The 26,574-nt window shown below is 33.3% G+C and overlaps 1 protein-coding gene across 2 annotated transcripts in view; it reads left to right on the forward strand.

Moving 5' to 3' along the window:
• The window catches only part of LOC141550612 (aldehyde dehydrogenase 1A1-like), a 48,390-nt gene that overhangs the window by 17,817 nt on the left and 3,999 nt on the right, over positions 1–26,574 (forward strand). Inside the window, exons 3-12 of one of the 2 annotated variants that reach the window (XM_074281433.1) lie at positions 3,349–3,489; positions 4,976–5,105; positions 7,375–7,436; positions 8,806–8,934; positions 10,361–10,474; positions 12,805–12,907; positions 15,160–15,344; positions 17,369–17,533; positions 23,181–23,338; positions 25,762–25,836. In XM_074281433.1, coding sequence (XP_074137534.1) covers positions 3,349–3,489; positions 4,976–5,105; positions 7,375–7,436; positions 8,806–8,934; positions 10,361–10,474; positions 12,805–12,907; positions 15,160–15,344; positions 17,369–17,533; positions 23,181–23,338; positions 25,762–25,836 — 1,262 coding nt within the window. Of the gene's footprint in view, positions 1–3,348; positions 3,490–4,975; positions 5,106–7,374; positions 7,437–8,805; positions 8,935–10,360; positions 10,475–12,804; positions 12,908–15,159; positions 15,345–17,368; positions 17,597–19,056; positions 19,177–23,180; positions 23,339–25,761; positions 25,837–26,574 lie in introns of those variants that run through there. The other variant, XM_074281434.1, reaches the window with a different exon arrangement.

Genomic DNA, 26,574 nt, shown 5'->3' on the forward strand with positions numbered 1-26,574 from the left:
GAGGAAATATTCCTTCAAAGACATTTAAAATTATTACTAAGATGTCTTCTGATAAAAATACATATAATCACTTTTTATTTTCCCCTAGCAAATCTTTGAAATATTATATATGTATACAATTATGTTCTCTATGCATATATAGATAACATTTTATGGTTTATTTCTTGTAATTTGTGGTAGATCTGTTATCCCCATTCACTCTCCCCTACAATTAAAAGGCTGCTAATTCCTTAGGAACAGGAACACTGTTATTTTTAATCTTTGTAGCTTAAGTGCCTTGCAATTAGAAAATGCTCAATAAATGTTGAGTTTGAAGTAAAATTTAATCCACCCATAAAGATAGAAATATTAGCAAATTAGCATTACAATAGGGATAGCATACAAGTTGATCTCATTGCAGCTTCTTTGCAAGACACAGGTGGACACGCCTGTCCCCTTATTAAAATGTTCTCCTTGAGGAACTTCCTGCCAGCATTATTATAAGAATAAAATTAAATAATATTTGTAAAGTGCTTTGCAGAATGCCTTTCCATAGTGAGTGCTTAATAAATGTTTGTTTCTCAAGCTTACTCATCTCTCCTTCAAAAGACTTTGTTACAAACCGATCAGATGCAGCCATTTCAGTCTAGAGGAGAAATTATTTCTAAACACCAGCATAGGACCATGATGGAGGAGTCAGACATGTCCCAGAGTTAGTAGAACCCCCTAGCCCAAAGACAGTAACAGGATTGGACAATTGATCAGATTGCAGTAGACCTCTGTACTAGCACTGAGAATACAATTAGGCATTGTTTGGTAACTTTACTGTCCATTCCCAGTTTCTGATTGTAGTTCCAGAGCAAAGAAAAGTATTCGAGTTCATTGCTGTAAGAGAACAAGGGCCCTTTCTGCATCACTGATTAAAAAGTTCAAAGTCAAGAAATAGCCTTGTGGGGGGGAAACAGAAGAAATAGGCTAGAAAAATAAGCAAAAAAAAAATCTCTATAAGAACTTACTATGATAAAAGGCAAGATAAAGATGTAAACTTAAAGAACGACAACAATGTGAACATTGATACAAGCAAAGCTTCAAATAAAACATATATTGGACACTAGCAAAAAAAAAATATTTTTTTGGAAGGGATAGAACATTTTTTAAATCAAATAAGTTTGGTACAAGAAAATTTTGGGGAAAAAATGAGAATAATGTAAGAAAATTATGAAATGAGAATTGGCAGAAAGAACAAAAAATACTAAAGAAAATAAGTTTAAAAAACAGAATCAACCAAATGGTTAAAGAAGTACAATGCTGCCTCAATGAAGAAAACAACTCCTTTAAAAAAGACTTTATTGATGATTGTGAATTTATTATGTTGGGATGATTCCAAAAAAAAGTGGATCAATGAAAAAGAGAGATGCCCTGAGAAAAGAGGGAAGACAGGGGAAGAATAAGAAAAATTACCTCACACAGAAGAAGCTTGCAAGGAAGAACTTTTATACTGGAGTAGAAATAGAGAGGTAGTGAATATTGCTTGAACTTCATTTTCATTGAAATTGGTATAAAGAGAGAAGAATATTTATATACCTACAGTTGTGTATAAAATTTTACCTTATCCAACAGAAAAGTAATAGAGAAAGTGAGTAATAAAAAAAGTAATAAAAGGGAGGATGAATCAAAGAGCAGTGGTGAGAAGTAAAATAGATTTTTAAGGAAAGACAGAATGAAAAGAAAGAAAAAGGATAAACAAGAAAAAATAGGTTGGAGGAAAAATATGATAACTGTGAATGGGATGATCTCACCATAAAACAGAAGCAGATGACAGAGTGATTTAGAAACCAGAATCCACAATATGTGGTTTATAAGAAACACATTTAAAATAGAAAGACACTTACAGAGTTAAACTAAGAAGCTGGAGGAGAATCTACCATGCTTCAGCTTAAGTAGAAAAAATGTAGGGGTTAGGAATCATGATCTCAGACAAAGTAAAAACAAAAGTAGACATAATTAAATCATAATCAGGAAAATACATTTTATTAAAAACTAAAATAGACAATGAAACGCATCAAATGGCATTAAGTACAAATTCTCAAAGGAAAAACTAAATGTACAAGAGGAAGTAATAATATACTAATGGGGAATTTCCAACTTTCCCGTCTCAAAATTAGATAAATCTAACCGTAAAATAAGTTTTAAAAATAAAATAAGGAGACTTGGAAAGTTAGATATAATAGATCTTTGGAGTGACTATGATTAGAAAAGAATATTTCTTTTTCTCAGCTGTACATAACAATTTCACAAAAACCAATCATGTATTAAGGCATAAAAATATAAAGATAAATGCAGAAAACAGCAATATTAAATGTACCTTTTCAGACTCTAATGAAATAAAATTACATTTAATAAAGGACCTTGAAAGCACAGATTAAAAATCACCTGGAAAATTAATGATTTACTTCTAAAGAATGAGTGGATAGGGGCAGCTAGGTGGCACAGTAGATAGAGCACCAGCCCTGAATTCAGGAGGACCCTAGTTCAAATCTGATCTCAGACACTTAACACGTCCTAGCTGTGTGACCCTGGGCAAGTCATTTAACCCCAGCCTCAGAAAAAGGGGAAAAAATGGAAAAAAAATGAGTGGATCAAAGAACAAATCATAAAAATTTATGATCAATAATTTCATTAAAAAGATAAGAACAAGAATGAGAATATACCAAAACGTGTGGAATGAAAAGTGTGTTATATTTTAGTGTTCTAAGAAACTGTGGTATTCCATGCTATATTAAAAAGCAGTTCTATGGGGAAAAAGTCAGTGCTAACACATTTCCTCTGAATTATTAAATATGAAAGTTTATATGTATCATATGTAGCAATAGATTTTGAGTAAAAGAGGAACACAATATCTGTCATGAAATGAGCACTGCATTTGAAATTAAAAAAACTGGGATTTAAACCTCAGCTGTCCAGATGATAATGGCAAGTTCCTTTGATTCTCAGGGTACCTCCTTGGTAAAATAAGTTGAGCTAAATAATCTTTAAAGTCATTCAAGATTTGACATATTAATGTTAGAAGAATGACAACATTTTCACATAAATACAAAAACAAACTTGTTATAAGTTTCCAGTTCAAAATCTATGATCTAGTGATTTGAAATTATGTAAATCAACATCTGGAAAACATAAAAATCAATGAAAATAGACATGATGTTCACTCTTATCTTTCAATGAAATTTCCTCTAATGTTATGTTGTCAGAGTGGTGTTTCATACTTAGCCATTATATGAATTTCACTTCTAACATTGTTTTATGGCCAAATTGTGTTGGGAAATACCTCAAATGTTCTTCTAAATGTATCTTTCTTTGACTTTTTAGGAGGATGTGAATAGAGCAGTGAAAGCAGCAAGAGAGGCTTTTCAGATTGGCTCCCCATGGCGGACAATGGACGCTTCTGAGAGAGGACGCCTCCTGAACAAACTGGCTGATTTAATTGAAAGAGATCGTCTGCTCTTGGCAGTAAGTATGCATCAGATGAAATAAGGGTTTGGTTGAAGCTTCAATTGTTCTCTTGATTGTAAATTGGTTTTGTTTGCAGTGATGATTTCATGTCCTAAAAAAAAAATCTTTTTGGATTATAAGGAATGCCTTTTGAGAATGTATTTCTCCTATTTCCTGTAAGAATTTAAGGAAATCAGGGGCAGCTAGGTAGAGCAGTAGGTAGAACACCAGGCCTGAAGTCAGGAGACCTGAGTTTAAATGTGGCCTCAGACTTTTAACACTTCTTGGCTGGGCGAGTCACTGAACCCCAAATGCCTCATCAAAAAAATAAAAAGAATTGAAGGAAATCTTACAATTAGATCATTTTATAGTTGGTAATTGATAATAACTCAGTATTTGTATAGCACATTTAAAGGGTTAGTAAGCACTTAATTGGAAGAAGTCTAGAGAATATCTAATTCAACTCATCTACCATTTATTCAAAAGTATCATCTAGCTTTTTTGCTTGAAGCCTTCCAACCATGACTCCATATGTGGCCTATTCCATTCTTAGTTAGCTTTAATCTTATATTAACCGTATTAACTTTTTGAATGAGTTGCCACAAAGAACTATGCCCAACATTTTACATAAAATAGTCGACACAAAAATTTTAAAAATTATGATTCTTCAGAAAGCAAATTATTCACTCTCTAATCAAAGTACTATGCTTAGAAGGGAAAGAGATAAAACAGTATTATAATTAAGACATCCCTTCCTACAAAATACAAGGTTACGATCTACTAGGAGGTACAAGGGAGGGAAAGAAATATTTCATACATACATATGTATATAGATATATATGTATGTACATATATATATACACATACATATATACATTATATATATATAATTTAAATTTTTACATAATATTTCCTTATTGATAGACCTGGTCATGCTATTTTCTATTTAAAATTTCTATGTGGTTCCTATTTTCCTATTACTCACCAATTTTCCTTTACCTGGTATTCAGGGCCCCCACAATGTGGTTCCATCTCTGCTCCAACCACAGCCTTTGTCCAGTACTGCTCTTGTCTATATATTCTTTTAATATGTAAAGAGTAAAAGATCTAATGAGTACTACAGCAGTGTCATGTCTCTCAAAACAGGAGATAAACCCCCTAAGGTATTTTTCCTAGAGTAATCACAACAAAGATATGGAATTTCCTCAGGGAAAGCAGTTATTGAATTTATAACTCCCACAATCTTACAGAGGAACTTATTTTAGAAATAGGAGCTAGGAGTGTTGCCATCGGCCTGTTAAGCTTATAGGACATGCTCAGGATCACTTTGCTAGTAGATATTAGAGGAAAAAAAGGTCTTTTTAACTTCGACTAACACTTTTTTACTCTACTTCATTACTGTAGATTGTTGCCTAAAATAGTATTAGTGTAATGCTTTTTTTTTTTTAAACATTTAGATAAATGTACAAAACTCAGTTTGATACTTGATTTTTTTCCCCCATAGACAATAGAATCGATGAATGCTGGCAAAATCTTTCCTACTGCCTATATGATGGATTTAGGTACCTCTGTGAATGTTTTACGTTACTATGCAAGCTGGGCTGATAAGCTTCATGGTCGTACAATCCCAATCGGTATGTAAATGTGCAAAGCACTGTTTTTTAAAAAATAGTATATGAACACTTGGTGCTAGAATTGTGTTTGAAATAAGCCCCCAGTCATTCCTCCTCTTTCTTAGTCTCTCCTCCTTTGCTTCAGCCTCTGATAAAGATACTTGACATTTGAAGTCCTGGGCCCAACCTATCTTTCTAATTGCATTGGACATCCCTTTCCTAGACTATATGTTGTAACTAAGCTGGCCTTCTCTGTTGCTCACACATGACACTCCATATCCCTCTTCATTCCTTTATAATGGCTGTCTTTTATTCCTATAATGTATTTCCTCCTACCTCTGCCTCACAGAGTACCTTTATTTTTTTTTTAATTTAATTTAAACTTTTTTTGGGGGGGCTTTTCCTAATCTCCCCAATTTGTTGTGCACTCTTCTCCAAATTACTTTGTTTAACTATTTTGTATATGTTTATCATTCTGTACTATGTGACTATATTTCTATATTACACATTTTTTATTATTAGCCTTACATTTATACTGCATATCTTTTATATCTCCCCCAACAAAATGTAATCTTATCAAAAGTAAGGATTATTTTGTTCTTTATAAGTATATTCCAAGGTCTTAGCACAATGCCTGGCACAAAATGATGCTTTTTAATTATTTATGGAGTAATTGGTTGATTAATTTAAACTTCTAGGGTTTGTTAAACTTTATTACATGCTTTTGAAAATGTAACTAATAGCCTTAGTGATATTTTAATAAATATACAAAAATGCTATAAGATTGTTAATTATTGAAAAATAGTAAATTTTAATATATCCACATAAACCCATGCATGGGTCATTCTGTTCTGACTGATATTTAATATTATGCCTAAGTTTTGGGAGTCATTTTTGTTTTAAATCTACAATGATACATTATGTTTAGGTTATCAAGCAGTTAGCTGGCATTCTTTCCTTGCTCTGATAATACATAGACACAACCATAAACTTACTTTGTACTATTGATAAAAAAAGATAAAGATAAAATTAATCCAAGACCTTGAGTCTGTGGAGAAAGTATTGTTTGTTTTAATGGGCCATAAACTGCCATAAAATGATAAATTAGAAATCTGGAAAACAAGAACAGTCAGCAGAATTAATCTCAGGTAGAATCCGGCAGAGAAGAAACTGAAATGACATACAAGTCTAAAACTGAAGGAGAGGCAGAGTTTGAGCAAAAAAGGTTGAGAGATCAGCTACTTATTAGTCTAAAACCTGCTTCTAAAGAGTAAATGAAGGAAAGTTGTCATCAAGACATGCTCTACTTCCACCATATAGGACTAACTTCGTTCTCCAATTTAATGAGCCTGATAGTTGAAGATTTGATGGAAATTATCTTTAAGTTTTCCCAAGGATTTAAAGTAACCTAGCAACACTGAAACTAACCAAAAATTAATAAAGAAACCCCGCCAAGGTAAACCACAGATATGAGATAAGGATTGGGCAGGTCAGAGGCAGGTCAGAGGCAATGAAATACAGAATGAAAATGACAAGAGGAAAAAATAATGCTATGCAGACAGAGATCTTATTTGAAAGATCTATTTTTCTATTTTGATAAAGTGGGAAAAGGAATGAAATATACAAATGGATTGAAATGAATGAGTATTAAAATGCAACGAACTTAAGTTTCTACTATATATAAGATATATTGGTAGGTTTGTAGGAAATACAAACAGGAAATTTTTTAAAATAGTCAGAAGGGTAAAATTGAGCATTAAGCAAGTAGAATGAAATCAAATTCAGATTTAAACCAGATAGCTTTGGAGAGGAGGAGGAGAAGAGAAAAAAATGGGGGAAATGTTAGTGAGTTTCTATATTTATTATTTAATTCATATAGGACAGGCTTCTCATGGAGATTGTACCAACAGCAAGGGGAATTTAGCACAAAAATTTTAGGAATGTTGAACTCCAAAATGGCATTTTTTCATGATCCCTGCCTACTCACCCTCTCCATATACATGTCATTCCCTATAATTTTTTCCATTTTTTTTCTTGAGATCTTTGCAAATATGTTTCAGAATGGTTGAGAGACTGGATTATCCTACTTCATGGATCCTATCCAACACCTATTCAAACATGTGCAAATAACATGACTTGTGTTCATGTTTCAAGTGACATCAAATAGCCCAAAGAGTTATAAAATCCCCTTTTCTACATAGAAAATAATTGACTTATTTGTTTCTCTCAACTATTTCAGAAAACTATTTGCCTGATATACTATGTTTTGTCTTCTTTTTGTTTGTTTTAGATGGAAATTTTTTCTCATATACAAGACATGAACCTGTTGGTGTGTGTGGTCAAATCATTCCTGTAAGTTGCCTCCACATATAAAATTTAGAGAACTCTCTTAATAATGGATGAACTACTTCCCCCCTACTGCACAAAGGAGTGTTTAGAATATGCTAAATATGTAAACTATAAAAGGCATAGGCAATAAGCCATTTTGTACCTTATTTTCCTTGTGGCTTTTAGATCACTAGAGTGTTTTCTAAAATTGCAAAATCTTTGAATCCTATTTATCATCTTTTAAGAATTTGAACTTTTAGCACTAGAAAGATGGAATTATTTTTAATTTGTAAGCTCCATTATATTCCTATCCAGTATGCTTTAGTTTGCATGGAATAGGGACTGTATCTATGCTTGCATTGGCAAAGGGAATTCTTTGTTATCAAAATTCTGTCAGTGGAGGGCAGTGCCTTTACTACAATGTATAGTCATTCAGAGCTGTCGGGTACCTACAGTTGTCCAATGTCATATATCCTGTATATTAGAAACAGACTTGAGCTAAGATCATCTTAACTTCGATGATGATACTCTTTCTACTAAGTCTCTCTAGGACATAGAGTTAAAGAATAATAATATTAAATTATATTAAAATTATAATAAAATTAAATAATATTAAATAAATAAGAATAAAGAATAATTTGCTGCAGAGAAATGGCGAAGGGCATCATTTTATTCTAATCATATCAGACCACATTTTCCTACCATCTTTTTCAGTTGATTACTGGAAAACTCCAATCAGCATCATCTGACATTTAACATCCAACAACATTATCTCTAGCTATGAAAATTCTGAAAAGAATCTTTAGATATAATGTAGATTTCAGGATGAATCATCAAAGTACTCATGACAATAAGATGAGAGATCCATATACATATATATGTATAAAATACAAAACTTAGCCTTTCAGATCTACTACATACACAGCAGTTGGTTTTTCTAAAAGTTCTTTAAAAATAATAATGAGTTTTCCATTGAATTTGTATTCATTTACAATCTATAAGGTCACAAGTTAAATTGATACTACTATAATTTTTAAAATTTAGTGTTTGGAAAATGTTCAATGTGTGAGACACATAGTGATGACTAAAATTAAATTTATTGTTTTAATTCTTCAGAAATTCATGATTTCAGCAGTCTTGGTTTTTCTTTCTTTGTTAACTCTCCTAGATATTCTTCCTAAATTGTTTAGTTTTGGGGGAAAAATCTCAGATTAGCCTCTTCAAATATAACTCTGTTGGTATTCAGTTATAAACTATCACCTCCTCTAAAGTGAAAAACATTTTAGCTACATAAAATCTTCCAGAATGTCCATTCAACTGCTCAGTCACCCCATATTCCCAATGTGGTTCATCATTAATCAGGAAAAACTTATGTTCATCTATTGCTTTATAGTGGAATTTCCCTTTGATTATGTTGACGTGGAAAATAGGACCTGCCCTTTGCTGTGGAAACACTGTGGTTGTCAAACCGGCAGAACAGACTCCACTCACTGCTCTTCATGTAGCATCATTAATTAAAGAGGTAAGTGTGCTCTCTACCAGTCTACTATGTGAAAAACTGGAGTACTATTCTCACTAACAATAATTTTTCTTTTAGCCAAAGCTCTTGATTTGTACCACATGAAACAAATATGTCATCTATTTTCAGATTAACCAATGGGATCTGCCCAAATATGAGGAAATATTAAAGTCATTAACACTGATTTCAAATAATCAAAATAGATGTCACATCATTATGAAGTATTAGAAAAAGAGCCAGGGTAGGAGGAAAGAAGGAGGGAAGGGAGGGAGACAGAAAGAGGGATGCAAAGAGAGGTAGAAGAGGGAGGGAGAAGGAAGGAAAGGAAGAGAGAGAAGGAAAGAAGGAAGGAAGGAGGGAAGAATTTCTGCCAAGATGAATGAATGAATGAAATCACAGTTGGGGAAACAATTATTTTATCTTTTCCCTCTTTATTTATTTTAAAAAGCATTATTTCCCAGAAAAACATATTATCTCTTGGTCAATCTGAAATTTCTTTGTGAAAATATTTGATCTATCAAGAATAGAAAAGAAAATGAAAATAAAGCTAAAGGATAAGGATTTCCAACTTTTTATAGCAATCTTTTATATTTATATTATGAAACTCTTGTTTCTCTTAACAAAATCATTTTTTTCCTTTTCTGAGTTTGATGGTTCATAGTAAAAGTATATTCAATTGCCGAAGTAGCTAATAGGCTTGGTACATTACCATAGCTTCTGTTCTCCCATCCACTTGATAGATCCGTTCACAGATAAATATTTCACTAGTTTAACAGGAATATAAGATGCTCAGAAACAAGAGCCTATGGTTAAAAATATGATCTCTCCAAACTAGACCTATGTATGCATAATAATACTGATCCCATATACCAAATGTGGAACACTTTATGGTTTTCAAAGCACTTTTACAAAATGTATCTTCTCTGACGACATAAATAGCCATGATCATCTGAATGTGCCATGGGATCTGAATGCTCTATAGTTAAATATGGAAGCTGCTTCTAAATAATGCAAGCTTCAAATATAATGAATAAAATATATGGTGGGGATGAGAGGAATTGGTGATATAAATATTTTGAGGTGATTTTTTTCCTTCTTGTGAATATTAAAGATAGGAAGCAAAATGTCATAAAGGACAAAGTGTTAGATATGGAGCCAAGAAGGCCTGAGTTCCAGTCCTGCCTCAAATACTTGCTAGGTGTGTGATTCTGAGCAATTAATCTCTCTGTCTCTCTTTCCTTCTCTGAAAAATAGGAAATAGCTTGCAAAGTTGTTATAAGAATCTAATGAGATAATAGGTAAAGTGCTTTGCAAAACTTAGTGTCTTTATAAATGATGATGATAATGAAGTGATATTAAACAAGGTGTTTTTCTTCGTAGTGGTTTTAGATCCTTCTCTAAGATTAATTTGTGACTGTCATTCCTTTAGGCAGGATTTCCACCAGGAGTAGTGAATATTGTGCCAGGTTATGGGCCCACAGCAGGAGCAGCCATTTCTTCTCACATGGATGTAGATAAAGTGGCCTTCACAGGGTCCACAGAGGTAAGTCAAGTTAGAGATTAAGGCATTCCCAGTGACTAATTTTTGTAGCCATTTGGGGATCAAGTTCCATTTAAGTTACATTTTTATCTAATACCTTCAAATATGGTTTGGGAAAGGGACTTGGGGAAGGGAGGGAAGGAGAGAGAGAAGAGGAGGAAGGGAGACAGAGAGGGAAGGAGAAAGGAAGGAAAAGAGAAAGAGGGCTATCTTCAATTTAATTCAACAGGCATTCATTAAGTATCTTCTATTTACAAGTCACTGTAGGTCTGAGAGAATGTAAGCTCCCAGAGGGAAAGTGTTCTCTTTCTCTTGTTTCTGCATAGTATCTAGCCCAAAAATTAACAGTCAGTATTTAATAAATGTTTCTTAGTTGATGAGTGGAGGCACCATTATTTTCCCTCCTAATTCCTACCAGATTATTCTTCCTTGTTGTTTGTCCTTCTCAAAAAAGACCATGACATCAGGAGGTGAAGCCATGACATGCAAGTGAATTGGATTTCAGTGAGTGAGGGCGGGCAAGGTCCCCTGCCTCCTTTTCCCCTCCAGAGCCATATGGGTCCAGTGGGAAGATATAGATCAAAACAACTAGAGATGGCCCTGGGTACGGTAGGAGACCTGGGCCTTTTTAACCTACGGTCTTTGATAGGTTATGTATATGTCATAGAGCAAAATGAGCTTGAGTTCTATCTTACCAAATGATAGAGTGGGAAAGACCAAATTAGGGTCCATATGTTTCTGTGAATTAATTATATATAGAGATATATAGGAACTGATTGCAAGCCAAGACAAGGTCATAGCTATAAAATGGGTGCTAAAGCGTAGAGCTTTATGGTGATAGTGTCGACAGTTTAAAATGATTAGTCTCTATTTGGGACATTATTTCATAAGATCAATATTGAATGATATATTAGGTCTGATAAGATCTTAACTGCCTGTGGTGCTTTATAAATTACAAAATACTTTTCTTGCAGTAGCCCTGTAAAGAATAACTCAGACCTTGGAGTGAGAAAATTTGGAGACAAGTCTAAGTTATATCATGAAGCAACCGTACATATTCAGCAAATCACAACCTCTCTGTGTGTCAGTTTTCTTCTCCATATAATAAAAGGATTAGACTAGATAAACACTAAAGACCCTGCCTATTTTAATAATCTATGAGTTGGATAGCAACAATATATGCAGTACCCATCTATATCTAATACAGTAATATGTACATTTTTATGTTTTTTTAAACATAATAGCAATTCAGATCTCCCACTATGCTCCTTCATTCTATGTCATTTTGTAAGAGCTTTTTTTATTTCAAAGTTTGATGGCATTTATTCAAGTCAGACTCACTAGATGCTAAAATTATAATACTGATATTTGCATAATACATGTATAATTCATGCCATGCTTTACATAAATTATCTCAATTCCCCTTTACAAAAATCCTGTCAGGAAGTTACTACAGAGTTTTACAAAGAAGGGAAACTGATCCTTTGAAGAGTTGAGTATATTGTTATCTCAAATAATAGCAATCTAGGCAAGTAACAGCACAGCAGCACTTGGGGACATCTAATATTTTGCTCACTTACATATTTGAAAATCTATATCGGAGGCCAATAGGCTGGTTTTCTGAATTACTTACCTTAAACAAAGTTGTAATCTCTCTATTTCATTCTCACTTCCAACAACTATTTGTCAATTTAATATCATTGAGGATCAGAAATGTACCATTAATTCTAATTTAAATTATATGTACTAAAATGTTGTGTAATAGGAGAGAGTGCTGACTGCTTAGTAATCACTATTCACAAAAAGAATAAATAAATAAATGAGCCCCATTGAGGATTTTTGAAATAAATAAGGAAATATGTAATTTAGAGAAATGATTATTCTTTGTCTTCTTAAGTAAGAAAAATATGTAGAGAATAGGGAAATTGGCATTTTGTGAGCTTTCTGTTTTCTTACACCAAAGTTAAGTTTGGAAAACAACTTGCTGAATATTAACCATTGCAATAGAAACTGTTTGTTTATGATTTTTAAACAGCAAGATAAAATACAGAAATAGATGACTGCAAGCAAAAGATATCTCCAAATGTTTCCTTCAATTCCCCCTCCCCCCCCACTGTGTGTTAATGAAAAGGAGATTGGAATAGTAAACCCAGAGAATAAAGGAGATGATAGTATCATAAAATTTTCATATAGAGAACAATTTCAGAAATCCTTTAGTCCAGTTTCCCATCTGAGTAAATAAAAAAAAAAATTTAATGAGGAAACATTATGAAATGCCCAGGATAATCCAAGGACTATGGATGGGAACCAACCTTTTCTTTGTTTTCTTTCAGGTTGGCCTCCTGATTAAAGAGGCTGCTGGGAAAAGCAACTTGAAGAGGGTTTCATTGGAGCTTGGGGGAAAGAGCCCTTGCATTGTATTTGCTGATGCTGACAGTTAGTATAATTAATATTTTCATATTTTAATTTTATTATGTCTCAGAACAATCTTTGATCAATATTCTATAATAAGCTAAATTATTTCTAGCTAGATCATTCAGATGATGTTTTGGTTTTGGGATTTTTATTGGTTTTTGTTTTTTTCTAATCAGGGAAAATTTCTCCTCCTTAATCCTTTCTGTGTGCAAAGCATTTTGATGGTTTGGTACTAAATCACCCAAACATTCTCTCCCTTCAAAGGACTTACATTCTATCTCAATTACTATAAGAATAAAACAAGCAAAAACTTGACACTTTACTCATGGAAGATAATCAATTGAACCAAACTAAAAAGCACCAAATTATGCTTCAGTTGTCTTATGGTTCTTATAAAATTAACAGGAAGATCATGTATAAACTACACACAGCCCTTTCAATCATGGTACTCTGTCATACTTCCTGATATTTTGCCTATATAACCATACTGCTTTCTCTACTACCCTGAGATGCTTGCTTTTTAAAAGTATTTTCCTCAAAATTAATTCTGAAGAACTTCAAGAAAGTGAGACAATTCCATCAAGTTAAAGAAAACCGAGTATTTAGCCTGTTAAAATGAGGAGGAGGAGGAGGAAAAATAAGAGGACAACACAAAAATAATACTGTCAACCATGTCACGTTTAAAACATTTGATTGTCATAACAACAGGAAATAGGTGTTATTATTACCTCTGTTGAGGAAACAGTTTAAGTGACATGCCTAGGATCATACAGCTAGTAAATGTCAAAGCTTAAATTTGAACTAAGATTTTCTTGATTTTAGGCTTATTAGCCTTTCCATTGTGCTATTTAGTGTTCTTTCTCTTATCAAAGGGAAATATGGAAAGTTTCCTAAACAAAATACTAAACAAAACTCATCATCTTTTGAGCCTGGAAATAAGTGAATCTTGGAAGTATGCAAAGGTTAAATATATATATATATATATCTCATATATCTCACTCCAAATCGAAGCTTTCAGGAAATTATATATTAAAAAGGATTGTATTGTCTTCTAATGTAGAATTAACGATTTAAAAAATACCTTTTATGGTTGAGCTAGTTGTGGATGCAACTATCTCAACAATTCATGAAGGTATTTTTAAGAATGTGGATTTACTTTTTAAAATAATATTTTATTTTTCCCCAATTACATGGAAAAACAAATTTAACATTCTTGTTTCTTAAAATTTTTGAGTTCCACATACTGACATCTTTCCCTTCCTCCTCCCCGAGACAGTTTTCAAAGATATAGTTTGTACATATGCAGTCGTGAAAACACATTTCCATATTAGTCACTAGTCATTTTGTGAAAGAAAACTCTTAGAGAGAAAAGGAGGAAAGGAGGAAGGGAGAAGAGAGGGCAGGAAGGAAAAGGAATGAAACAAAATGAAATGAAACAGTATACTTTGGTCTGTATTCAGACTTTACCAGTTCTTTCTCTCGAGGCAGGTAGTATGCCTCATCGGGCTTTGGGATTGTTTTTGGATCATTATATTGCAGAGAATAGCTAAATCTTCCACAGTTCTATATCCTATAATATTGCTGTTACTCAGCATCAGTTCATAAATCATCACCAGATTTTCCTAAAAGCGTCCTGCTTGTCCTTTGCTATAGCACAATTATTTTTGATTACAATCGTTTGCCACAACTTGTTCAATTACTCCCCAATTAATGGATACCCCCTCAATTTCTAGTTCTTAATCACCACAAAAAAATGCTGCTATAAATACCCTTGTACAAATAAGTCCTTCCTTCCCCTTGTTTTATCTCTTTGAGATAGATGCAGACCCAACAGATGTATTGCTAGCTCAGAGAATATACATAGTTATATACCCTTTGAGCATATTGTAGGCCCACTTTTTGAAGCATTGTGAAAGTTTCTTTCTGGGGAGCAAGATCAAAAGATTGTAAGTGAAATTGGAAACTTTGGATTCTATTCTAGTTGTCCCTTTTACTATTGCCGGAGAGCAATTACTTGAGTCTTTTAAAAATGATAATTTGATGCTATTAAGTACTGGAGACTTGTACAGTCATTTCAGGCTTTTTCTCCCTTAGTTTCAGTGCACTCCCCAAAACAAATATTCAGTGTCAATGAAGTCCAAAGAGAAATGTAGGCTATCTACTATTTATTTTAAGGATGAAAAGATACTTCCTTTTCTCTTGGCCAAAAAAAAAAAATTCATATTTTGGAAATGTGTTCTTTTTGACTAACCTGGGTGATGTTTCCTTTACAGTGGCTAATGCTGTGGAATTTGCACACCAGGGTGTGTTCTTCCACCAGGGCCAGTGCTGCACTGCAGCATCAAGGCTTTTTGTGGAAGAGTCTATTTACGATGAATTTGTGAAGAGGAGTGTAGAACGTGCCAAGAAATACACACTGGGGAATCCTCTGCACCCAGGAGTACAGCAAGGCCCTCAGGTTGGTAATAAAGGACTACACATAGAATAAAATAGAAAACAAATTAATCAAGGGAAGAACCTCAAAATCCTGTCCTGAAAGCTTTCTTCTATTTTCATCTGAGTCCCAGTTGCTGAAGCTGAGGCCTACGGAACTTAAGTGATCTGTCCAGTGTCACAGTTAGTAGATATATAACCTTAGCAAGTGCTAGATGAAATCTCAGGTTCTATCAAACTCCATCCAGATCTATGATTACATTATCCTGCTCATTGAGGGTATAATGATAAATTGGAAATGGGACACTTAAGATCAGTACAACTTAAGATGTTGATTTGCACAGTGTCAGAAGAGAATGGGAAAGCTGTTCCCAGATCCATAGATATGAGAATTCTTTTCCCAGCCAGACCCATGAGTACAAACTAGACTGGCTCACTTGCACTTTACTAGAGTGAAATGAACTACACACTGGAAAAATCTGTTTATATAATAAATAAGATAAATGAAAAAAAAAGCAAAAATCTAAGTTGCAATGAAAAAATAGAGCAGATATTATTTCATTTTTAATTTGTAACTCCAGACCTTAGTACATAGTAGTGAGGGAATAAGCACTAAACCTGGGATTTCATTGGTATAAAGCAGAGGTGTCAAACTCCTAGCCAACAGGCCACAAACAATCTACAAAACTCAGAAACAGATAAAAATGTATATGGGAAATATTTAACAAAATAAATAAAAGTACAGTGCAATGTGGATAATGTCTATTTGTAGTTTTCTAAGTAAATGAGGTTTGCAATGGTTAGTTTCTATTTGAGTTTGATGGAACTGGAAAACTCCCTGGTAAGGAAACTCCTTACAAATGAAGGTTAGCACCTTCTTTAATAACTTAGTCTTAGACAGTTGCCTAGAGCACTAATATTTTAAGTGATTTACTTAGTCATCGGCCTTCTTGATTTTAAAGTAAGCTAGCTATTATGCCATACTGCCTCTTAGTGACATATAAGTGCTTGTTGATGGATGGATTGATTGATTGGCTAAAATGGTTTTCTTGAAAACTAACTTTGGAACATAAAAGCACTTTTCATATAACAACCTTATAAGCAAGTTATCCTGTTTTTAGGATGAAAAAACTAAAACTAATTAAGGTTAAATGAATATCTTACAGTTAACTTAACCAAGTTAGTAGTAGAGCTAGAATTTGATCTGAGTCTTCTGATTCCAAATTCAGGCTTGTTTCTCTTACATAATACTTTTTTTTTTGTCACCCTTTTCCCCTAAACATGTAATAAGTAATTGGAAACTCTTAAAACCTCTGGTTTATTTTGGTGATTTGATTTTTTTCATTGCATAAAAATAAATGTTGAAACACTGAACAAAAAGACCTGAACATTTATCAAATCCTTTTTATTTAGATGAACCTCAATAGCCCAAAATTATGTCAAGAGATAGTTACCCAGAGAAAATGCTTATAGACAATAATTATGTTTGTATTGTGTTGGCTATCACCTAGTAATTGGCCTGCGAAAACTAGTCTATACTACCAGGTTAAATTTTTCTTGGTGAATTTTGCTTTAAATTTTATTGATTAGCATTTTTCCTTAGTTTTTAAAAACTTATTAAAATGGATTTTGATTGAATTATAATTGGACAAAATTATATTATTTTGTTTCTCCAAGGCTCCTAGTACAATATGATTTAGAATTTATTACATTTATATGAATGCATTCTAAAGTAATTGAATAACAATCATATAAAAATGATTTAAAAGGGGGCATCTTTTTGTCTTTATTTTATCCACATGTCAAAAATTCATTTAAATTAACTAGACATAAGATATTTCAACACTAATATTTTAGTAACAAAAATAACTTACATTGATGTAATACTTTGATTTACAAATATAGAATTTTGAAGAAACAGGTCAAGGAAGCTGTTTAGATATGGCATTTGCCATATTGTAACTATTTTCTGTTTGGGTTTTTTTTTAATCACAAATTCAAGGAAACATTATTTATTTTTTCTTTCCTGACCCTCATATTTTCATCTAGATTGATAAAGAGCAGCACCAAAAAATACTTGAACTCATTGAGAGTGGGAAGAAGGAAGGAGCCAAATTGGAATGTGGAGGAGGACCATGGGGAGACAAAGGTTACTTTATCCAGCCCACAGTTTTCTCCAATGTTACTGATGACATGCGCATCGCCAAAGAAGAGGTAAAGAACTTAGTTCCATTCTGTTCCTTCAGTTATTTATTTATTTTTTTGGTCTACCCTCTTGTACATAAAGTGTCCATTTTCAAGACATAAACTGGTTGAATAACTTTCCTAATAGAATCTAATCTTCCCCTCTATTTTACTTAATCTGGCTTGTCTTACTGATAAAATTATAGCTATTGTCATCTAGACTAGGGAATATTGAACACTTCAACCATCTGATCATAATTACTAAATACCATATGGCAGTTTCAAACTATATTATACCTAAATTATCTTGCAGATGACTAAGCCATCTGAAACAAATTATTTATTGTAGCAATATCTGGAGAGAGAAAGAATTCTTAGCATCTGTGAACATTCTCATCATCCTGACTATACTTGTATTCAAGTGTCAATCTAATTCCCTTATTCCATCAGATAACAATAATGATAATTGCTAGGATTTAGATAACATTCTAAGCATTACTGAATGCCATAGATAGATGTATGGCACTCTATATATGTGTATATATACATATATACATACACACATATATATGGGTACACATATAATTTAGCATAAATGTAGAGTATTATGATGTTTTAAAAGTTGGAGAGACAATTTCTGGGTAATCATTTTATTAATAATGCTAGCATATTACCAATAAAATGGGCCAGTACCTCTCTCCAATGCCCAAGATAATCATGGCAGTGAGCTCACAGTTACTATGTCCTTGAAAGAATGGGTGTTCCTAAGGATTACAATTAATTCTGATTGGTTAACAATTAAAGAGAATGAATATTACAATGAGAGGTGGACCTATTCTAAAGAGAGGTTGGGGAATGTAATTTTAATTATGTCTTGCCTTGGGGAATTTAATCAAAGAATGAATCTCCAACCTGTTCCTGTATAAAACAGGGCTTCTTAAACTTTTTCCACTCACAACTCCTTTTCACCTAAGAAATGTTTAAGCAACCCCAGGTTATATAAATATAATTATGAAATCAATAGATAAAATAGTTATACAAATCAAATATTTATTGATAATAAATCATAAAGAAATTTGTTCTAAAATAATTCTTGGGTGAACATAATTTTAACCATTTATTAATGACAAAAGCAAATTTGCATATTAATGAGATGGATGTGCTTATTTATTTTTTACATAAAGAATTAAAACTTGGCAGGATATTTCATACCTTTTTCTGTGGCCAAATTTTTCATGACCCCCACACTCAGTTACATCACCCCTTATGGGGCCATGACCCATAGTTTAAGAAGCTTTAGTGCAGAGCACAATGGTTTCTTCTACTTAAATTCCTTATACAGTTGGGTATGGTCTGAACAAGATTGAGGAGAAAGTTAATTCAATCTCATTATCATCTCTGTTTTTCAGGGACAGCTTTCCAATGAAAACTCTAGGAAAAAAGGGGAAGGGGGACTGTGGTTCTCCCCAAATCATTGGTTATTAATAATCATTTCAGAACACAGTAATTATGTCTTTTTCATAAGATAAAAACAATATTCTTAAAATTATTAGTTTTCTCCTTTTTTTAGACTAAGAACATCCTATTTATTTCTCCCTTTTCCCACAGATTTATTTTTTAATTACCTTATTTGTTGGATCATATTCTTTTTGGGATAGGTTCATATAGACCTAGAATTGAAAGGGACCCTGACAGACTTTAACACCTCATTTATTTCCAGATGAAAAAAATTGAGGACTTGAGAGAGTAAATGGCTTGCTCAGGATAACACATAGCCAGATTAGTTGAGAGAGATAAACCAGTAACCTTTTACTCCAAAGACAATGAATGGTATTTACACTGAACTACTCTGACCCCTCTCCCGATCTTTATATATGGCAGAAACTAAAAGAAAAGAAGCCACTATATTGGACTACAAGAATCTCATTAAAGGATAATATTGCTCCTCAGCCTTAGAATAGAGTAGCTAATAACGTCAATGTCTTCCAGGAATATACCAGTTGAGACCAGTTGTTAAATGTTCATTTTGAACATTTACACCTTAAAAAATCCATGGTGTGGTTTGATGTTTGTTGACTGACTAACTTTAAAAAATTATAAAGAAAACTTTAATAATACAAAACAAATCTAAAATTAGTGAGGAGTCATCATTTTCAGAGAACTATTTGTCAACATTTCCGAATGTATCCTGTGTCATGTCCTCATAAAGGATATTTATTTCAAAGAGTACTTGAATCTCTAATTTCATTTTATTCTTTTTCTCACAGAGATATCATGATATTAACAATAAATATTAAGTTCCTAGTCAGAAAAATCTAGTTTTAAATCTTGATTTGTGCACTTATTAGTCATAGAGACATGTCACTTACCCAGATTCAGTCAACTCCATAGGACACATCTATTAAGTCATACGTAAGCTGGCAATGGTCTGATTTTATTGGAGGGAATTCCTAGAATTGGTAAAAATCACAGATTCTTTATATATTTGTGTTATTTCACTCACTGGTGGTATTGTCCTTTTGACAGGTAAGAAAACTGAGGCTTAGTGACTTGCCTGAGATATCAGAGCTGGTTAAGAAAAGTAAGGGAACAGAATTTCAGTCCTTCTGACTTTTATCTACAAATCTGAATCAGCTCATTCTGCTATTGATGTTCATTTTGCCTCCCTTTCCAGCATTCAATCTATATTGCAGCTATCTTCAACTCTTAAAAGCCTGTGACCATGTATAAGTATTCATTTCTCTTTCGGAGAGGAATAACTTAACTTTGAGAAAATAATTTATCTATTTTTGTTTAAAGAATTATTAAGTATCTATGGATTCTTAGTCCAATTTTTTCATGATGCTTTTCGGCATAGATTAAAATGGAAGCTCTGTAGCATAAAATTAACAAGTAAAGCATAATATATTACTTATGTTATTTGTTCATGTTTACTATTTTAGTCGCATTGATAACTTTTTCAATACCACAGATGTTGTCCAATAACTTTTTAAAATCCATTGACTTTATTTTAAATAAAAACAGGCAGAACTGACTAACAAAGATAGCATATGTATTTATCAAATATTTATTAAATTCCAGCTCTGTGGCAAATGCTAAGCATAGAAATACAAACAAGCAATATTGTCCTTGCCATCAAGACACTTGTATTCTAATGGGAAAAAACGACATATTAAAGAATGTTAAAAGTATACTTGTGTGGGGGTCCAATATGGAAGGAGATGCAGGAAGTAGCCTGGATATATAGATTTCAATTAAGTTGGGTCAAAAATCTCATCTCTCACAATGAGGGTAGCCAAGGGTTGAGTCCAAGTTCTTATTTGAATGGAGATTATTATAAAATAGGATCATATTAGGGAGACAGCTGCAAAAAGTCCTAAGAAAATAAGATTTCATCTCTCAAAGCCTTGGCAGTGTTGGAGTTCAGATTTTCAGTGGGGTGAAAATGATGGGAAAGCCATGGTAAAGTAGCCCTCTAGGACCAAAAAATTGAGGGTTGAGCAACAGGGAAAAGTCTTCAAAATGACTATGGTTCTTTCTTTCCTGAGACCAATTCTCACACCCCTTGCCATAGCCAGATTTCACAATTACCAAGAATCAAGACACTCATACAACAAACTCTCCTTAGCCATAATGGAACTGAGTGAGAATGCCCGTTCTGAGTTAGCTAACTATTTTTCTGGGACATTCATGCATCCAGTGTGCAGTGTGCAGTGGCGTGGAGAGGGGGTTCAGAGCAAGTAGGCAGTAAGTGGCACAAGTTGTATTTTTTTTGCCAGTTTTAGCTCAGGGAAGAAGGAGAAATGAAGCTCATTCTATCCATTCCTTTTCATAACAAACTGGAGGAAGTGAATGGAAAAATACACTCAAGGTTTGGCAGGTCAAGTTACAGACAAGTGCCAACCCAAATTAAAGGCATTTCAAGCTGGACCATTCTTTGAGGTTCACAGATATTTGAATAGATTCCCTGTCTCAATCCACTTCTTTCTCACTGATATGTTCCACTTGCTTAGCTCTAGCAGGGGAAGTGGGAAATAGCCAAGATACTGCTTCAGAATTGTAATAGGATCCCTGACAGAGAAGTGTCAAGGAAAAACAAAAAACCCAAAGTTGATTCCAATTACTTAAGTATCTGTTCTGTTTATTGCTAGAACAAATCATTTTTTTTTTACTTCTTAAAAGGCGGCCTAGAATGTTTTCTGCAAATATTTGGAAGTCCTAAACAAAAATGTGTGTGTGTTTGCATGCTTTAAAAGGGTAAAATAAAGAGTAATGTCTGAATTATTAACATGTATTAATCACATTTGCTCCCATAACTTAATGTGTGACATCTCTATTTTTTAAAAACTTCTGTTTAAGTACATGCTTTTTCAGCCCCATCCCTGAATTCTAAAACCACAAGTAGGGGAGGGAGGAATATCCAGATATGGTAAGATCATAGGACTTATGGGAGGTAGAGCCAAAAACTGCTTTAAAAATCATCTAGTCAAATTCCCTAATTTTAGGATGAAGGAAATAGAGGCTCAAAGAGAAATGATGTGATTTTGCTCATAAGCAAAATAGATGATTTCTTCTGTTTGGATGTGCATTCACTCATCGACCATAGGAGATGAAACAGAGGATTTTACTCAAATCTTTTTCTCCATCCTAGTGTCAAAATATGTCAGGTGACATCTGGCTATAAATATTATTATAGACTAGAGACTAGATCATAAAACATGCTCAGTCTGACAAAATATTTATCATTAAATTGGTTCATACCCTGATGAACACCTTCTTTCAGGTCAGCATTAGCATCTGTGACTTGTTTTTGCTAAAGAGTGTTCCCGAAGTCTTAGTACAGTTTTAAACTTTGCTAGCAGCTTAAGATCACACCAAAATTTGTATTATATTTAAGCAATTTTCATCAAAAATTAAAAGTAGGAACCAGAAGTTTAAAAAATCCTCACTTGAGATTTGACTCCTAATATAAATGCAATAAATTTTAAGTGTAAGGTCAGGAGATATAAAGCAGGAAGAGACCCTGGAGGTTGTATTTTAATCTCTTCATTTTTACAGATAAGTAACTGAGACTGAAAAAGACAAAGAGATTTGCACAATATCAAACAGGTCGTAAGTGGCAGAGCCAACATGAGAAACCATGTCTGATTCTGGCATTCTTTCTAATATACCATGGTGCCTCCTGACTTGTTTTGTATTAGAGATTTGTTAAATAAGCTTTTATCAAATGCTGCTATGTTCCAAATTCTATGGTAGTCACTAGGAAAATCAATACAAATTTAGAACCAGTCTCTGATCTTGAGGTGCTACAGTCCAGCTGATAAAATTACTTGCCATAGACATAATTCTAACATATGAGTATGGGAACCAATTTACTCCAAAGTATGTTATGTGTCATTTTAGGAAAACATCTATTCATAAAAAAAAACTTGTCAAGTTCCAATTCATACCCCAAAGTAAAGGGACAAATAAACAAAAACAGTCCCAAACAACAGCAAAAGCAGGCAAGTTGATTTGATTCATATTTGTATGCTTTCCTCCTCTCTCCTTCCCCCCCTTTTTCTCTCTCCCTCTCTTCCTCTCCTTCCTCTTTCTCCTTCCTCTCTCTCTCTCCTTCCCTCTTTCTCTCTCTCCCTCCCTCTCTCTTCCTCCCCCCCTCCTTTTTTCAATGGAACAGATTTTTGGACCAGTCCAACAAATTATGAAATTTAAAAATATCGATGAAGTGATCAAAAGAGCCAATAATACCCATTACGGCTTATCAGCTGGCGTTTTCACCAAAGATCTTGATAAAGCTATCACAGTTTCCTCTGCCCTTCAAGCTGGAACCGTCTGGTAAGTCAAACATTATCAATGGGGATCTTTAGGAGATTCTATCACATCTCAAATCACATTGAGAGAAAAACTTGGATATTTTGGGGGGAAACGCAATCTATTTGCCCTTTCAAACCAGGTAGGTACTGAGATACAGACTTTCTCTGCTTGTTTTTGGAACTACAGCTGCCTCATCTGTAAAATAAAGTGTTATTCTAGGTGAAATCCAGGATCCCTAAAAATACTAAAAAATCCATGGTTCTGTTGTTGGATATCTCTTGGACCATTATTCTATGAAAGATTGATGTAAGTTTTATTGACATTTAGAAAGAGATCCTTAAGGAAAAACTTAAAAGTGTATTGTTAATTTCGGATACCTTTAAATTTCCTACAATTGAACATTTGTTTCTGGACTGCACACTAACTTGATTCTTAAACATCATGCACAAATGCAGAAGCAGAGACTTTTCTCCTCTCGTGCTTATTGTGATGACAAACTTAAAATGATAGCCTGTGGGGCAGCTAGGTGGCGCAGTGGATAGAGCACCAGCCTTGAATTCAGGAGGATCGGAGTTCAAATTTGGTCTCAGACACTTAACACTTCCTAGCTATAACACTTCCTAGCTGTGTGACCCTGGGCAAGTCACTTAACCCCAGCCTTAAAAAAAAAAAAAAAAAGAAAAGAAAAGAAAAGAAAAAGAAAAAGGAAAAAAAATGATAGCCTGTGATAACAGGGTGTGTTGTATGCCTTCCAGATAAAGTAATATGACAAATTATTAACTGTACCTTTCTGTTAAGTCCCAATTAGCTAACTTGACAGTATTGCCAATAGACTAGCTGTTTTAGCCTTTTCCAGCCAACTTTCTCATGGCATGAGAGTTGGGCCCTAACTAAAGAATGCATGGAAATGATTATTTAGTAAGCCTTTACTTTTGTGCTATTATATTGTACTAAATTGTGGAATTAAAAATATAAATTATGTTCTAGAAGCTTCATGAGTGATTCCTGAGATAGAAAGAGAATACTAGTCCACAGGCCCAGATTTTGAGTTATTTAAAAACCACGAGGTCTTGACAATTTTTTTTAGTATATACCCATTCTATCCAACAGAAACTGAGAACTTTGACTGTTCAGTAGACAGAGTACAGTCTGGAGTCAGAAAGACTTGAATTCAAATGTGACTTCATATATTTGCAAGCTGTATGACAGTAAACAAATGATTGAAACTCTTTTTACCTCAGCTTAACATTTATGAAATGGGCATAATAGCAGCTACCCTTCCAGGGTTGTTGTAAGTAAATTGATCAAATGTTATAATAATTGTAAAATGCTTAGCACAGTACCTGGCACATGTTAAGTATTATATAAGTGCTAGTTGTTATTGTCAACATCATTATTACTGTTATTATTATTACTGTTTTATTTTTCATATATATAATATATGAAATTTAATATATTGGTATCTGTGATGTTATTGTTAAAATGCATCAATAGATGCTCTACAGTTAACATGGTGAATATAGAAAATTTCTCAAAACTTGGTTATCTTCCAGACTGAGAGAATTTTAGTATAACCACATTTGACAGTCCATTTTGGTGAGAACCTAGACCCTTCAGTAAGAGAGCAAATTAAAGCGAGATAGTCCAGAGAATAAGTAGGTGTCCACATACTCATGTGAAAGGTATGAGATTTTTAAGTTTGGGTAACTATCCCTTTACTTGCTGTATTAATAACATCAATAAATATTGTTTAAGTGTTCATGGCATAGCTTAAGAAAAATAAAGACTCTCTTTTGTTACTATCTTTTAAAGTGCAAAGAAAAATGTGAGTTCTTTTTGCTCCTTGAGAGTCACACAGGCTATAAAATGAGTGGCTGGTATGTATTCTCCTCTAATACCCACATTGATGAAATGGCAATGCCATTGAGTTATTGAAGTATGTTACTTTAAAGTTAATAGCTTTCACCTTTTTATTTTTAGTTCATCTAAACCTAGACATTTTGTACTAATTACTTACTGTGAGTCTCCTAGAGAGATAATTTGTTCTCTTAAAAAAAGATATGGCCTCTAAATCTTGAAAACCTTGGTAAAAGTCTGCCTCTGACATATACTATCCATAGTTCAAGACAAGTCATTTAATCAAAGTGTCCTGAGGCAATTTAGAATTGTAAATTGCAGAGCAGGTGTAGATCTTTTTTCCATTGATAGTTCTGTATCCCAATGAAATTACGGGTTGGATCCAAAAATCAAAAGATATTTATGAAGTACTTAGCATACAGTGCCTGACACAAGTAAATATTTATTCACTTTCCTTTCCTTTCATCTGTTCCCTCTCTCACCCCCTCCAAAAAAATCAAATTAAATTAACCTCATACATATTAGGTATCAAATAATTGCCAATTAAATTAAGCTGAAATATTAGTGTAAAAACTCTCTCTTTGCAGGGTGAATTGCTATGCTGTGGTTTCTCCTCAAGCTCCATTTGGTGGATTCAAGATGTCTGGAAATGGGAGAGAATTGTAAGTAAAGTATTATTTTGTCATTTTATGTGGCATTACCTACATTATATGTTATTTGAGATTTATCTTCATGATACTACTTGATGTTATTGGTATACTCAGGAATAAATCCAGAATCTCTCTTTTATCATGTGTCCTTCTTTCTTAGGACCTTGTTAGCCCAAATAGCTCATTGAATTATAGATTCTGATGATTAGTATGGAAAAAGAGTATGCAAATACTTATATTTACATATATGTATATGTCTATACACATATTGTTTCTAAAGAACAGATAGAAATCACAATCGAACTATATGCATTTAAAGAATTATACAACTTCTTTTTCTTTAAAAACTCATAAGAAAAACGTGCTAATCTTGCCTTTAAAAAAATACATAGAGGCTATTTTAACTGTTCAAACCTTCTCCCAACAACATGTTCCCAAGTTATATAGGATTGGAGCCCTGAAGGAACTGAGTCCAAATTTTCAAAGCATATGGATGAATCTTTAGGTTTTAACCATACAAAAGGAAACTTCATTTCTGGAAATTCCCTACATGCTATTATAATTTGCCTCAAAAGAGTTTTTCATGAACCATCAATAGCATAACTTTTACTTCCTTCTGAAACTATATTAGACAACTTTTAAAATAAACCATTTACAATATCATTTTGAAATCTCAGCTTTAAATTTGGGGGGTTAGCCACCAAATGTTGAGGTTTGGAGTATTGGATCCCAAAAGTATATGAGTAACAA

The sequence above is a fragment of the Sminthopsis crassicaudata genome, chromosome 1 (assembly GCF_048593235.1).
Source record: "Sminthopsis crassicaudata isolate SCR6 chromosome 1, ASM4859323v1, whole genome shotgun sequence".
NCBI lineage: Eukaryota > Metazoa > Chordata > Mammalia > Dasyuromorphia > Dasyuridae > Sminthopsis > Sminthopsis crassicaudata.